The following is a 16,538-nucleotide window of genomic DNA, read 5'->3' as shown; positions in this document are numbered from 1 at the left end:
TCCTAAGCATATATTCATCTATTGTAATGCACTAGGCAAAAAACTTTCTTTTTTATCTTTTGGTCCTTAATTTGAAGGGTTCCAAGTACTTGTTTCCTGTTTAGGTGGGCCAGGTTCAGTAAGACGTGGGTTTTTTTAAAAAATTCATATAGGTGCGTTTCTTAAAGCTTTTTATTCGTTTGTTGTAGTTGGTTTTAGCATTTATACTGTGCTGCAAGTCTCTGAGTCACTTTTGTAAGGCAACTAGGTAATAATAGTATTTGTGTGTCGAGGTCCCCAGGGCCACCTCAATAACTCACACATCACACAGAATTTTTGTTTAAGATTTTTGGCATAATTTTGGCCACAACTTTATTAAAATACAAATTTGTGAGTGGTTGCTTAGGCATTGGTTGCGACTATCTGCCCCCACCATGGGGGACAGACTGACATTCCGCACAATGCGAAAGTCAGAATAGGGGAATACACTTGGGGGTAACGACGGAGCAGGGAACCTGCCCTCAGCCCAAATGCAACCAGGAGCTCATTGCTATGGCCCGAGCCCCCTTGACAGAGTGGACAAGCAATAGTTAGCTCCCAATTCCTTTAACAGAATCCCTTGCAGCAGCAGCATTAGAGGGGCAGGCACAGCCAATCCATGCCCCTCAACCAACCAAACCATAAACCAATGCCTAACCGCAAACCTTACAAGTTGTGATGATTTGCTACGCAGTAGGCAAAAACCAAATGGCCCCAGCCAATCAGCCAGATGGACAAAATCTGCCCCAAGAGCAGACGACCACATGACAGGCATAGCAAGGTCAAAGAGAACAAACCTAATTCTAGGGTGGGGGAGGGACGGGCAATCTGATGCACGGGCAAAAAGAGGAAGCCCTAGCCTCGTGCAAGGAGTTTTAGCATTTCTGGCTGTCAATCAACAAATGGCAACATTAACTTCTTCCCAACAACAAGGGAAGCCCCACATCGCATCAGTGGCCAACGATCAATTAGCTCGCCCCCCAAACTTTGGAGTGTCCTGGCGGCCCCCACCGCAACACGTGCTCTCCATGAAGGAGAACACGCTTAATAATAACTGTTACTTCCTGACTGTCATTCCCAGCTCCGCCCCCCCCACTCCCAGGTATATAATAAGCTGAACAGCAGAGTTGCTTAGAGTATGGTGCTGATAACACCAAGGTTGCAGGTTTGATCCCCGTATGGGACAGCTGCATATTCCTGCATTGCAGGGGGTTGGACTAGATGATCCTAAGGGTCCCTTCCAACTCTACAGTTCTAGATTTCTAAGTACAGTGGTACCTCGGGTTAAGACCTTAATTTGTTCTGGAGGTCCGTTCTTAACCTGAAACTGTTCTTAACCTGAAGCACCACTTTAGCTAATGGGGACTTGTGCTGCCGCTGCATGATTTCTATTCTCATCCTGAAGCAAAGTTCTTAACACGAGGTACTATTTCTGGGTTAGCAGAGTCTATAACCTGAAGCGTATGTAACCTTAAAGCATATGTAACCCGAGGTACCATTGTAATCTCTCTTCTCTCCCCGCCCCACCTCTCCAAACACAAGCCCCGATTACAGTGAATTATACAATATTCAAGCAAAACAAACATTTCTGGTTTGAGACACCAGGAGCCATGTTCTGCCAACAGGTGGTTTGGGCCAATGTGATATCCCTTCCCTGATTCCTGATAAGGGCAGGCAGCCCCACAAGTGATGCACTTCTATTGATGGCCTTGACCATATGAAGCATAGCTTAGCCCTCATGCCAAAGTTTTATCTAAGGCCAAGTAGACACGCATCAGTAATGTGCACACAGCCTCCACTCAAATGAACATCTCCACTAATTTCTGTGGAAGAGGATAGTTCTGTGACGTGCACACTGAGGTGAGCCAATGGAGCTGGCCTCAGTGGGAAGTACTTGTTCAGGCCAGCTCTAACCATTACACTCATCTTTTGATGTTCTCATGGGATGTATTTGCTCTATTGCAGTCTTGATCACATCCAGGTGGCTCGTGTCTCCCACTTCCCACCTCAGGAATTCCCTGATTGTTTGTCATGCTTCCTATTCTCCTGGCACACGAGCAAAGTTTACATTAAAGAATACAATCCGTCTCTCATAATATTCAAACTCAGGACCATCCAGTGAAGCTGCACGCTGGCGGATTAAAGACAAGACAAAAGAAAAATAATTATTCACACAGCACATAGTTAAGTTGTGGAATGAACTCCCCATAGAGGCAGTGATAGCCACCAACGTGGATGGCTTTAATGAGGGCTAGAGGAACTGATGGAAGATAAGGCTGTCAGTGGTTACTAGCCATGATAGCAATGTTCTGCCTCCGCTCTCAGAGGTAGCAAGCCTCTGGATGCCAGTTTTACGGGAATTACCAGTGGGGAGAGCACTGTTGCACTCAGGTCCTACATGCCAGCTTCCAGTAGGCACTGTGTTAACAGGTTGCTGAATTAGGTGGGTCTTTGGCCTTATCCAGCAGGGGTTTCCTCGTGTTCTTAATATAGCTTCCCTTCTTAACCCTGCCTCCCCTTCTTTCTGTTCTTTCCACTTTGTTCAGTTTTAGGTTGCAAGTTCCATGGGGCATGAACTTATCATCTTGTACCTCTTGTAAAGTGCCATGCACACTGATGGTGCTATATAAAATGATGGTGATGATACTATATAAGATTATGATGATGATGATACATTCAGTTCTGCTTGGGAGGAAGTTATTTGTCTGCCTGAACAGATTGTGCAGTGGCCAGAATGGAAGATAATCTAGCCCTCTTTTTGTCTGTGTAGTTATCAATCAAAAGCACTGGCACATAGGGAAGGTAGTCAGCAGTCTGCCTAAGCAGATTGGCCAAATTAGTTAAGAGCAGACATTATGGAAAGAGAGCATTAGTTAAGGGCAGACATTATGGAAAGAGAAATCAAAACTTCTATTTCAGTACTACCAGTGGTGCCTGGTGCCCATTGGGATGGATAGGGTAAAAGCATGGAGATCAAACAGTAGTTGGAACTAGAGCCAGTGACAGGCAGAATCAATTAATTTTAGATTTCTCCCAGTCCTCCTTTCCTTCTGAGTTCTTTATTGAGGCTAAGGAGGAAGAGGCTGATAGGCAGTACTGCCCTCTGACTGATTGTAAGTAAGAAGGCAGACACTTGGGGGCTGGCTGAAGGCAACCTGAGGTGGGTGGGACAGTTCCCCCTTAGCCCTAATGGAGTACCGTATTTTTCGCACCATAGGACGCACCTTGTTTTAGAGGGGGGAGAACAAGGGAAAAAAATTCTTCCGCTCTCTGCCCAGCACCCCTTCAGTGAAGCGGCAGGAGGCGCTGCGCAGAGAGTGGGAGAATTTCCCCCCTCTTGTTTTCCCCCTCTAAAACAAGGTGCCGTTTAAGGTGCGTTCAGGCGGCTACCTTGGAAGCCTGGAGAGCGAGAGGGGTTGGTGCGCACCGACCCCTCTCGCTCTCCAGGCTTCAGGTTCCTTTCGACCTGCTCTTTGGGGCTGGCAGGGGGAAGCCCACCACCAGCCCCAAAGAGCAGGTCAGGGAGCAGCGGAAAGGCGCAGCAGAGAGGCTGCTGCCATAGTCACGCGTCACTTCTCCAGCTGGGAGAGAGTTGCGGGGCTATGGCTTCTTTCGCCCCGCGCGCGCTCTCCCGGCTGGAGAGGTGACGCGCGCCTATGGAGGCTCCTGCCATAGGCGCGCGTCACCTGGGAGAGGGTCGCGGGGGGGCTTCTTTCGCCCCGCGCGCGCTCTCCCGGCTGGAGAGGTGACGCGCGCCTATGGAGGCTCCTGCCATAGGCGCGCGTCACCTGGGAGAGGGTCACGGGGGGCTTCTTTCGCCCCGCGCGCGCTCTCCCGGCTGGAGAGGTGACGCGCGCCTATGGAGGCTCCTGCCATAGGCGCGCGTCACCTCTCCAGCCGGGAGAGGGTCGCAGGGGGCTGCTTTAGCCCCCCATGCGCTCTCCCGGCTGGAGAGGTGACACGCGGCTATAGAGGCTCCTGCCATAGCCGCGCGTCACCTCTCCAGCCGGGAGAGGGTCACCGGGATAAGGCGTCTTCGCTCCATAGGACGCACACACATTTCCCCTTCATTTTTGAAGGGGAAAAAGTGCGTCCTATAGAGCGAAAAATATGGTAGTCTCCACTGAATACAACCAATGCCTAATGGGAGATATGTTTCTACAATGCAATTATACCTATATCATCTATATCTATATATTAGAAAAGCTATAATGTTCAACTATGGAGGGGGGAGGAGCATTGGTGTAGCGTGATTGCCGGTGCCTGGGGCATGCTGGGGGCAGGGTGTAGAGGGTGAACGGAGCCTGCCGTGTGAGCCCTCGCCCACTGACACTGCCAGAGCGATGCCAGTCCAAAGCTGATTTGGGAGGCTGGGATCTAATCTGAATGATTCACCCATCTTTGTGTGTGCGTTTGTGTGTGACAGTGTAGACACTTAATAAGATGGACATTTGTCATGGTAGTATTGAGCCTTCATGGTCAATGGCACTTTACAGAGTAATAAGAAAAGGCTATGTTCCTGTCCCAGTGCAAGGGAAGCAAGAGAGGGATGAGAAGAAGATGGGTGAGAGGTTAAACAGAAGAACTCAGTTCAGTTCAGTTACACCAGGGGTGGGAAGCCTTTTGCACTCCAAATGTTGTTGCACACTTAACTCCCATTAGCCTTATCCAGCATGGCCAACGATCAGGAGCGATGGGGAGTAGTATTCCAGCAACACCTGTAGTGCCACAGGTTGCGCACTAATGAGTTAGACATAGGCCATATCTGTGCTATCCATTTAAAGCACTAGCATGACTTCCAAAGAAATCCGGCAATTGTAGTTTGTTAAGGGAGAGAATCACTGTTTCCCTCACAGAGCTAATGTTTCCAGAGTACCAATGAAAGATGGATAGGTGGTTATACCACTCTGGAAATTGTAGCTCTGTGAGAGGAGTAGGGGTTTTCTAACAATTCTCAGCACACGTAACAAACTGCAATTCCCAGGTTTCTTTGGGGGAAGCTGTGACTGTTGGTTTGATACTGCTTTAAATGGATAGGAAGCAGCTAGCTGTTGACTGAAATTGAAATGCTGTGATGAATTGGATCCAGTGGAAACTCTTCCACTAGGGCTACTGGGGCACAGCCCTACCAAAGATAATGTCCAGTGTGTGTGTGTGTGTGTGTGTATCCCAAATCTCAAAGCTACACATGTAATAACAGTGACATCCCCAAGACAAAAGGAATGTATTCCTTTAAGCAACTGTAGCGGCTATATTATTATTGGCTGAAAATGGGAAAACAGAAAAAATACCAGAAATATCGGAATGATGAGCTAAAATCTGAGAATTTGTGGAGATGGCAAAATTAATGGCAACAATTAGAGGCTGTTCCAACCAAAAAAATGTACAAAGAGTGGGAGTACATAAAGGAATACATGGAAAGATTTGGTTTTGGAGCTTAAATTTAATATGCAATAGGTAAAATGTGCAAGGATACAAGATGATATCGTGACATATATAGAGCAACAAATACAAACTTTTGTTAACACAACAAGAAACAATATTAGGTTGAGAAGATCGCACATGGGTGAAGGGAAGTAATGAGAATGGGGGAAGGGAGGTGTAGGGCAGCATTTGGAAAATTGTTAAAGATATATATGTGATATAAGAGGTTAAGAACAAGGAGTTAAAAGAAGATTAACATAAATGAAAAGAAAAGTCTTGTTCTTGTTTGTGTTGTGGTTTATTTTGGTTGTAAAATCCTCTTATGTGAAGAGGATTTTTAAATTTTTACAATTAAAAAACAAAAAAAACTTTAAAACTTAAAAAATAAATCTCAAAGCTACACATGCTTTCCCAATCCTAGTAAATGCTTTCACAGCTTTGGGTGTGATTTTGGGCTTAGGATCATAGAACTGTAGAGTTGAAAAGGACCATGAGGGTCAACTAGTCCATCCCCCTGCAGTGCAGGAATCTTTTGCCCAATGTGGGGCTCAACCCAACAGCCCTGAGATTAAGGGTGTCATGTTCTACCAACTGAGCTATCCATTCTGAGTATTTTGCTTTATATTCTCTTTCTCAGTACATGTAAAACAACAACAACAACCTAACAGGATGCCTATTCATCTGGAATGAGTGCTAGAAATTAAAACCATGCCCTCTGAATAGAAGCTAGGATGCTATTACAAGGTATGGCAAACAAGCTCCATAAAAGCAGTCTTCCCTTTGCCTCAATAAATGCAGTGTTGCTTGTGCCCTTGGTTAGGTCCTAGTTTTATTTCCTGTTTATTCTGCCACCCCATGGGTGGCAGCTTTCAATGTATACATCGTGAATAGTGTGTGTTAAAATTTAAACACACACATCAAAGCCTTTGTATTCCACCCACAAAGAGAGTGACCTGTTTAGGGACATTCCATACTTATCCTTTCTGTTGTGGTTGTCATGGCATCATCACTTTGCCAATTAAGATTTTTATGTCTTTAACAAATTAACAAATACAGCTCTACTCCCTCCATGTGCTTCTGTTGAAGGTAGCCCTAAAGGGGGGCACCATTCAGATGTGAAGATCTATTACAAGATTGAAATAGATTTCTAATGCTTATATCATTCATCTTCGCAGTGTGTGATTTCAATCAGGAGGAGAAAATGATGAATTGTTTGACAGGGGTTCTTTTCTCCCCCACCCCCTCTCCCTTTCCCACCCATAGACGCTAAACCGTAATATGCTTCCCCTAGTCTTTTCCTAGCTATTACGGACTTTAACATGCAATGTGACCTTGGTTGGCAAACCATGTTTGGTTAGCACAAAAACTTAATCATAAGAAGTCATAAGTAGAATCCTTCTTCTTTACTGCCCCTTTTTTCGGGGACTTGGAAATTTATGGCTTGTGGGACAGGTAGGATATGAACAATGGGGCAAATGGAGTGCAGGGTTATCTCATCTGTGTGAAAACCGCTGGTAGAAATCGATGTGACCTCTGCTAGGCTGTCATCCCAGTCTCCACCCTCCGTCTCCTATTTGTCTTTTGGTGGGGAGCTTAGATCTGGATGCTGTCTCCCTGTGTCTCTCTTGGGCCAGATTATCAAAATGAATCATTGCCTGCATAGCTCTTATATTTCTATTTATTTTCCTGCTGTTGACTAGCTCGGGTGAAATATGATTTCTTTTTGCATTTGATCCTCACTGCAGCCAGCAGCACCTAATTTAGCCGTGTCTATCTCTTTAAAGAAGACTAATGCCATTTTGAAACTTCAATCTACTCTACAGCAACATTACTAACCATAGACGGTGTGCCCTGTCTCTGCAGTCAATATGAATTTTCCTTTTGGCCATTTTAATAGCATTACTTTCCCCCACCCTCCCATGCCCTCCCCCTTCCCAAGCAGTTGAGGTTTCTAGATTGTTTTAAGCAGTTTATCCACAATTCATTCATTGCGCCCGCTCGCTTGCTCTCCCCCTCGTCTTTCCCTCCACCTCTCCAAGATGCGTTTAGTTTACCTTGCTTCACAGAGGAGTGGTTTGGGGCATAAACAATTAATTTTAATGACTTGACCCTGCATATGAATTATTTGAGCATGAGAAATGGTATGTAGTCTTTGACTTGGGAAGAACTTGTTTTAAGTGTGTAACCAGAGGATAGGGTTGGGGGGAATAGCAGAAAGATTGATCATACCTTCTCATAAAATATTAACCAAACTGATGTGCTGAGAAGACAGAATCTTATTAGAAACTCTGAGAAATAATCAGATAATAATAGTGATAATGAGAGTGGTAATAATAATAATAATAATAATAATAATAATAATAATAATAATAATGACATGCATAAGAAATGGAAGAAATGGGAAATCACAAAGCAAGAATATAACACAAGTAGCCAACAGGTACGGGGAGAAGGTCTGGCAGGCCAAAGCTCAGAATGAGCTCAGGCTTGCAAGAGAGGTTAAAAATAACAATAAAAGGTTTCTTTGGCTATGTTTGAAGCAAGAGGAAGAGCAAGCAAGTGGTAGGTCCTTTGTGTGGAGAAGATGGAGAAATGCTATTGGGTGACAGAGAGAAGGCGGAACTGTTCAACACCTACTTTGCCTCTGTCTTCATCAAAAAAGAAAGCAATGCCCAGCCTGGTGATCACAGAATAAATATTGTAAGGAGGGTGTTGCAGCCCAAGATAGGAAAAGAGGTGGTGAGGGAATACCTAGCTACTTTCAATGAATTCAAACCTCCAGGGCCTGATGAGTTGCATCCAAGGGTACTAAAGGAGCTTGCAGATGTAATCTCAGAGCCTCTTTCTATAATCTTTGAGAATTCTTGGAGAAAAGCTGAGGCCCCTGTGGATTGGAGGCAGGCAGACATCGTCCTCGCCTTCAGAAATGGGAGAAAAGACCCAGATAACTACAAACCAGTCAGCTTGACGTTGATACCAAGAAAGGTGCTAGAACAGATAATTAAACAGTCAGTCTGTGAGCACTTAGAAAAGGATTCTGTGAGAAGACCCTGAAGGGGTTTCTCAAAAACAAGTCATGCCAAATGAATCTCTTTTATGTAGAGAGTTACAAGTTTCATGGATAGGGGGAATGTTGTAAACATAGTGTATCTTGATTTCAGTAAGACTTTTGACAGAGTTCCCTGTTATATTCTTGTGGAGAAGCTGGGAAAATGTGGGCTAGACAAGGTAACTGTTAGGTGGATTTGTAGCTGTTTGACTGATTGAACCCAAAGAGTGCTTACTAATGGTCCCTCATCATCCTGGAAAAAGGACAAGTGGGATGCCACCGGGTTCTTTTGTTCAATGTCTTTATAAACAACATGGATGAAGGAATAGTGGGGATGTTCATCCAGTTTACAGATGACACCAAACTAGAATGGGTAACTAATACTGCAGAAGACAGAATTGGGATTCAGGATGACTGGAACAGATTAGAGAACTGGATCAAAACGAACAGAATTAATTTAAATAGGGACAAATGTTTTGCTCTATACTTAGGCAGGTAGAAACAGCTACACAAATATATGATGATGGACACACGGCTTGCCAGTAGCACATGTGGAAAGGATTTAGGGGTCTTAGTAAACCACAAGCTTAACATGTGTCAACAGTGTGATGCAGCAGCAAAAACAACTGTTATTCTAGGCTGCATCAACAGAAGTATAGTTGGAAGTCATAGTACTGTTGTATTCTGCCTTGGTCAGACCCTGCCTGGAGTACTGAGTCCCGTTCTGGGTGCCACAATTTAAGAAGGATATTGACAAGCTGGAACGTGTGTGCCTAGAAAAGAGGAGACTAAGAGGAGATAATGAGAGCTGTCTCCAAGTATCTCAAGGGCTGTCATATGGAAGATGGAGCAAGCTTGTTTCTTCCTTCTCCAGAGGGTAGGACCCAATGCCTTGAAGTTACAAGAAAACAGATTCTGACTTAACATCAGGAGGAGCTTTCTGACAGGAAGAGCTGTTTGACAATCGAAGGTGGTGGGCTCTCCTTCATTGAAGGTTTTTAAGCAGAGGTTGGATGGCCATCTCTCATAGCTGCTTTAGCTGAGATTCCTGCATTTTAGGGGGTTGGACTAGATGACCCCCTCAGGGTCCCTTCCAGCTCTACAATTCTATGATTCTATAAACTTCACACCTAAAATTTGTGCACCCTGCCTCACATCTTGGAGAATCATTGCTATAATTTGTTGTTGTTGTTAGTGTAGCACTTAATGCCGAAATAGGCTTCTAACTGGTTTACATGAATAAAAACAAATTACACAAACATTAAAATACAGAGATACATAATTAAAATGCATACTGAGTGATCCTACTAATCCACTAAAATATAACATCTAGAATTAAAGTATGAAATAAAGCAATCCTATAAATATAAAATATTTACGTACGGGGATGCATGAATCAGTGGTCTGACTTCACATGGCTGTATGGCATCTTCATACAGGACACAGAGCTGTCCACCCATTACTAATTTCTGAACTTGCACAGTGTGGTTACAGAATACACACAGCCCCAAATTACCATTGTTACATGATCACTGAGTATCGCAAAGGGGATTAAAAAGAATTAAGCATTGAATTCATCCATCCATCAAAAAGGGCAATGGAGCAAAAATCAGATTTCTTTTAATCCTTTTTAAATCAGCAAGAGTGAAACAATATGACCAACGAGAAGCAAAAATGACTCTCAACGCAGTGAAGATTGTGCACAGTCTTTGTTTTATGTAAAAGCCAGCAGTTTTGACTGTATTTTAAACATTACATGATTATAGTTAGTATTATACCTGTTGTTAGAACCAACTTCTCATTACTCCAATGCTGCTTTGTTTATTTAGGACAAAGAAGTCTCCGAGTTAAAAAAAAAAAAGTTATCTCATTTCTTTCCTTCCTTTAATTGTTCCTTTCTGGAACTGCAAGATGACCTCATTTGATTTGATTTTGATTTGATTTATTGTATTTCTATGCAATTTCTAAAGTAATTAGCAAATTATCAGTAAACAATTACAGTGTATAAAACAATCTAAATATCACAATTACACAAAGGTCATATTGCATAACAGATATATTACATAACATATTATATATCGTATTATTCAACAAATATTTATAATCTGTAAAACAATGTTAACAACAAAATAGCAGCTAAGTAAACAAGGTGAACACTGTTAAGTTCACAAACTCTCTCTCCACTCTTCCATAACTCCTAATATTTCACTCCATTCAGTTCATTAAAATACACATGATGTCCATTGCTAAACCAGCTTACACAAATGCTGCACTGGCTGAGGTCCTCAGGTAGTGGGCTATGGTGGAGACTGTGATGCTCTTGGGCCTGTTGCCAATGGTAAGGTGAATATTGACTCCAAGTAGCCCACTCAGGTGCCATTGATTAAGAACTCATCCCTGTGTCCCTAATGAGATCCATTCCTACCTGAGTGGGAAGTCCAAGATGATCCCGTCCCTCCAGAGCAACTGTGGTTGAGGGGCAGCTGTTTGATCGGGCCCCCTTTCCATCAGTGATTCTTCATAGGTCTGGATAGGTAGCTAAGCCCCAACTTCCATGCTCCACTAAGTGCAGAGCCTAACATTTCTCCCTATTTATTTTTTTCCAGAAAGCCAAAATTTTAATAAGAAATGGGGGGGGGGTTATAATTTATCTGGGGGAAAAAATCATTGTAAACAGTTAAAATTGTTAGTAGGAGTGGAATAACACTTGGTGAATTTTGGATTATAATGGAGATGTAAAAGATCTGGATTATTATAAAAGGGAGGAAATGGCTAACAATAGGACCCACAAAGGGGAGGAGGGAAGTTCAGGAGATTCTTTGGAATCTTGTTTTTATGATGTATGTTGGATATGCGATTGTAAAATCTTAATTTGGAAAACCAAATAAATATTTATTTTAAAAGAAGAAGAAGGGCAAAAGCAGCATCAAAGACAAGAACAAGGCCACCAATTCATGCATCGGTTCTCAGAAAATTTCTTCATGCTTATTTGCAGACTTTTTTTTTTTTACAACAGCCCTGCATTGCAGGGGGTTGGACTAGAACATTTCTCCCTATTGAAAGTCGTTTCGTTAGTTTTGTGAGTCTGTTAAGGTAATCTTAAATCCTAATTCTGTGGAATAAGCTAGCTATCCCTCCCAGTTTGGGAGCATCCCCTCAATTCTTTCACACAGGTCATTTTTAAAGATGTTGCCTCCGTTGCTCCCCAAGTAATAACCTGTTCCTTCTCTGTCGTGTCTTTACAGAAGAGATGCAGATTGGCATCCCAATAATGGCACCAGCCCTAGAGAAGATCCAATTGGCTGGGCAGAGTGTTCCTCCTGGTTTCCGTGCACCTTTTCTTTTTGCAGATGGATTGTCCTCCGTAGAAACTTTATTAACCAACATACAGGTAAAATGCCCCAGTTCCACATCCCACCCTGCATTAAGATGACAGAGACTTAAAATCAAATTATATTGGTATCAAATATTAACAGAAATAAGATAAATTATTGGTTATAAATTATCAAGAGTTCCTCTAGTCTGTCTGATTATCTTAAAGAAGTGGTGTCCCCAAAAGACAACTGGCAACAGCTGCCCAGATGACTACACGGTATGATGACTATATGTCAAGTTCAGAAAAAGTCAAAAACCCTCCTGAATTGGCAGTTTGGATAATGGAAACTTGGGAACAAGTATACATGTAAAAAGAACAAATGTAATCTGAGCCAGGGAAGGGAGGCAAACAAGATAATACGTTCTCAGAGAAACTGAGTTTATTTTGTATTGGAATAATAATACACAGGCTGTAGTAAACCCATATGCCTTATTATATGAAAGATGTGCTCATGTATAGGAGGTCAGATATGTGGGAAGGATAAATCTCTATTATCTATAATATAGTCAGGATTTGGGAACTTTGTTTTATGGTGGGAACTTTGGATTCAGTTTCAGTCAACTATTTGTTAATTTCAGAATCTCATTTTTTAAAATGGATGGTGATTTTTAACGTGAATTGTGAAAAGTAGAAAGTTTGTGTGTGATATTATATTGTATTACAAATGTTATATGCTTGCAAGCACTTCAACCTAACTTTTTACCTTTTGCTTTTTGTCATTTGTTTTCTTAGCTGTCTTGAGGATCTTATAGTCAAAAAGTTTGATGGAAATCATTTAAATAAATCAACTAACAAATACTTCTTCTCCTTAGAATGCGTTTACCGGATTATTTATGGATCATCTGCCAGCGTCCACTTATCCTTCATTCATCAATAGATTTTAGCAATGAGACTTCAGCTGATACATGCAATTCCACTATATTTGAATGCCCCCAACCCATGGAGTTCTTATACGCAAGGGACTTCAGGCACACATGAGTATCGCCACTTTCAAAATCTTCCACAAGTATTTCAGACTGAGAACTCTAAACAATGTATGCAAGTTCTGAAATAAATGAGGAAGCCCCTAAATTGGAAAAAGACTGATGCATGAGGATGAGAGGGAACATGATTAAGCCATTGCGGCTAAATCTTCTCCCACAAAAACCATTTGGCCCTAAAATATATTTATTTTTCCACAAATCTTTGGGTGAATCCAGTATTTGCTGAAATTTGGAGAATTTGTGCTAAGATAATAGTGGGAATCTGTGTTAGTTAATGGTGCAGCCTTTCTAAGCCTGGAAACCTTCATATGCTTTGGAATACGGCTTCCATCAGCCTGAGCTAGCATGGTCAATGGTCAGGAAAGATTTGATTTTCAGACCAAAGCATATTGAGGGCACCAGATTGAGAAAGACTGCTAGATTGTATTGCACTGATGTATGAGGCTGGAAATTGGGGTGTGCATTAGCCAGAGCCTGGATCTGTAGTAAAGCATCTGTGTCCTGCAGACTCTGGATGGGATTGTTCATCCAGATGTCATCCAACAATAATGTCAACCACTAGATTCACCAGAATTGTGATCATGTTGACAAGGCAAAAAATAAAACAGCACCCATAGTTCCCTCGCCTGAGCTCAGCCCTACCATTCCATTAAAAAGTTGTTTTCAGGATCGGTTTGTGTGCACCTATTTTAACAGGGGTTGCTGAAAGTTGCTGTAGATAATGCTCGAGTGCAGGAGAAACAGATCCAGCAGGAAAAGAAAGAATTGAAGATGGAGCTGTGCAGGGAGAGAGAACTGAGAGAGAGTCTGGAAAGGCAACTCACTGCTGAGCTGCAAAACAGAGGTAAGCCAAAATAAAAACGGATTTCTGGCATGCTGCTCCCTATGGTTAGAAGCCTTCCTTTTCCTACCCACCAAGCCTTCATCTAAACCTAATTCATTTGGATCACCATGGCCTCACCTCTTCTATATGTGCTCTTACTGTATCACAGAAGGAAACAGGGAGAGGCTGCCAGAGGGAAACTTGAGAACATCAGAAGAGAGCTGTTGCCTTCATATCTTGTTTGTGGACTTTCCAGGGACATCTGGTTGGTCACTGTGAGAAACAGGATGCGGGACTAGAGAGGCCTTTGGACTGATCCAGCTGGGCTCCTCTTATATTTTTATGACATTGATGACATCTTTGTGTCAAAACATAGGAAACCTGTGATCAGATCTCCTGATTTTCTTTCCACCACTGCTTTGGAGCAACTTTGATGGGCTCTGGTTTTGAGTAGACTGTAGGGTTTCTCAAACTTGGGTCGCCAGCTGTTGTTAGACTACAACTCCCATCATCCCTAGCTTGCAGGACCAGTGGCCAGGGATGATAGGAACTGTAGTCCAAAAACATCTGGAGATCCAAGTTTGGGAAACTCTGGACTAGAGCAAGCAGTATTGGGGGAGGGGTGTTCTATTTCATACAGTAAATAGCTTCCATCACTACTAAATGTCATTATTCTGTTCAGATGCAATTTTGTAGTGCTCACCTTCTATAATGGGAGCAAATATAACCATAAACCAATGCTGCACTGTAACTGGATTGTAGCAACTTGCTCTGATCATGGTCACCTGTCTGTTCAATGCACAAATTGATCTTTATTCATTTACTTACTTACTCCTAGTGGAAGCACTTTCACTACTAACCAACACTGCCTAGGTTAATGGGGCAGTGTTGGTCAGCAGTGAAAGTATTTGCACATTACATCTCCTTAAGAAATCATTGGGCTTGGGTGACAGTCTTTACTGAGGTCATATAGCCTACATATGCCCCAGATTCATGTTCACATTTATTCATCAGCAGTATTTGTTCATATTTAATCCCTCACATTCAGCTTACCTATAAAGAGCATGGAATTGGTAAATAGCAAACTGGTGTTTATTATCTATAACAACTGGGATTTTATGTCTGTTTATATATACAAATTCATGCAAATAATCATTCAACAGCTTAATAATGGCCCATTATTGATAGCCATTGATATGTAGGCTAAAAATTAATTTGGAATATAAAATTAAAATCTGAAGAAGATAATACCAAAGACTTACATTTCAAATGTGATGTACAGCTCACATTTCACTGGCTAAATATTTGAGGTTCATAGCAAATTGAGAGATTGTAGTGAAATTCAGGTCACAAAAAATAATTCAGCATCATGGCAGTGGGGTGGGGTGGGGAATCAAAACTGTGGGTTGGATCCAGACTTAGCGCTACGTAGAGTGGGCTATCATACTTTGAGAATATAATAGTTTATTCTCTTAAGTATGACAGTGTAGATCCAACCTATTGTTTTGTTTTCCCCCACAAAGAAAGTCCCATGGATTTCAGTGGGTCTACTCTAATTATCTAGAGTAGATCAAACCCTCTGAGTTTTGCAAAAGCAGAACAAAAACCTCGAAGGTGTGCTTTCCTTTTCCAAATGGAAAGAAATTTGACATTCCAGATTTTGTCTTTGTTTTAATTGTATTATTATGATTAAAAGTAGTATTACTATTGTTGTTTATTGTTGTTGCTAAACACTCTGCTTATGATTCATGGAAAGGCAGGATGTAATTTTTTTAAATAGATAGATAGATGATAGATAGATAGATAGATAGATAGATAGAGTAATGGTTCTAGGGGTTGCTCGTGCGTAAGCCGGTGCAAACACCTGGCTGGATTGCCTGAGTGAACCTTTTCTGAGTGAACCCGTGGCTGTCTCAATCGCTGGCAGAATCCGTCAGTGGGCGTTTCCTAAACTTCTTCCAGCAAAGAAGCTCTTTGACGCCTAGTCTCCTCCTACTCCCTCTGCGCGAAAGCCTTCTGCGTAAGGAGGGCGTAGGCAGCGGAGGACCTCTACTCTCCCTGCTGGTCCCCGGCAAGGAGTCATGGGACCGCCTCGCCGCTTCCCCCATCTGCCCCCCTTCTCCACTGGTGCTATGCTGATTATCTTCCCCAGAAGATGGGCTGCCTCTCCCAATCCCGGGACGCTCTCCGGAATCCCTCTGGATCTTGCTCTCTCCCTCTGGCACTGATGGCAGTTCCCAGACAGACAGACAGACAGATAAATTTTCATTTTGATGCCCAAACGTGTAGCAAGCAGAATCACCATTATCTAATTTTCAAGAATGTTTATATGGAGAAAGAGGGTGTAATAGTCTTGTAAACCAAAAGCAGAACTGGAATGACAGCAGAGAAATATATTTGTTTTATATTCCCAGGGAAGGTCCCATTAATGCTTTCATAATTGTGTTTTCATCTTTCAGCAATAATTCAAAAGCGCTTGAAGAAAGAGAAGAAAGCCAAGAGAAAATTGCAAGAAGCTCTTGAGTTTGAATCAAAGAGGAGAGAGCAAGCGGAACAGGCACTTAAACAGGCAACATCAGGCGATAGTCTCAGGATGCTAAATGGTAACGTGATAGTCGGGCATCGCTGGTGAATTCATTTATTTGTTCGTTCATTTAAATCATATTATACTGCTTTTCAGGAGTACAACCTTTCAAAGCAGTTTATAAAGTGTGAAAAGATACAGTCTCGATGAAGATTAATGCAGCACTACATAAGAAGATCACAACAGGAGAACATTTTAAAAGCCAGATGACTTCATCAGTCAGATTTTCAGAGCAATCCTAAGTATCTGAGGCCAGCAGAATTTATACCTGCTTAAATTAA

At 42.4% G+C, this 16,538-nt stretch overlaps 1 protein-coding gene and 1 long non-coding RNA gene across 13 annotated transcripts in view; one reads left to right on the top strand and one right to left on the bottom strand.

The window, feature by feature from the left end:
* Positions 1 to 16,538, bottom strand: part of LOC310698114 — a 43,883-nt gene that overhangs the window by 2,437 nt on the left and 24,908 nt on the right. For 2 of the 3 annotated variants that reach the window (XR_014521327.1, XR_014521328.1), the window contains exon 3: positions 2,025 to 2,149. The exons of the other annotated variant lie outside the window; for it this stretch is intronic. This is a non-coding gene — a long non-coding RNA (uncharacterized lncRNA). The remainder of the gene's footprint in view (positions 1 to 2,024; positions 2,150 to 16,538) is intronic. 3 annotated transcript variants of the gene reach the window in all.
* Positions 1 to 16,538, top strand: part of DACH2 (dachshund family transcription factor 2) — a 333,298-nt gene that overhangs the window by 304,469 nt on the left and 12,291 nt on the right. For all 10 annotated transcript variants that reach the window (XM_083484718.1, XM_083484717.1, XM_083484712.1 and 7 more), the window contains 3 exons: positions 11,737 to 11,882; positions 13,547 to 13,694; positions 16,133 to 16,276. In XM_083484718.1, coding sequence (XP_083340844.1) covers positions 11,737 to 11,882; positions 13,547 to 13,694; positions 16,133 to 16,276 — 438 coding nt within the window. The remainder of the gene's footprint in view (positions 1 to 11,736; positions 11,883 to 13,546; positions 13,695 to 16,132; positions 16,277 to 16,538) is intronic.

Source organism: Podarcis liolepis (genome assembly GCF_965112155.1).
Source record: "Podarcis liolepis genome assembly, chromosome: Z".
Classification (NCBI taxonomy): domain Eukaryota; kingdom Metazoa; phylum Chordata; class Lepidosauria; order Squamata; family Lacertidae; genus Podarcis; species Podarcis liolepis.
This window is presented reverse-complemented; position numbering and strand designations above follow the sequence as displayed.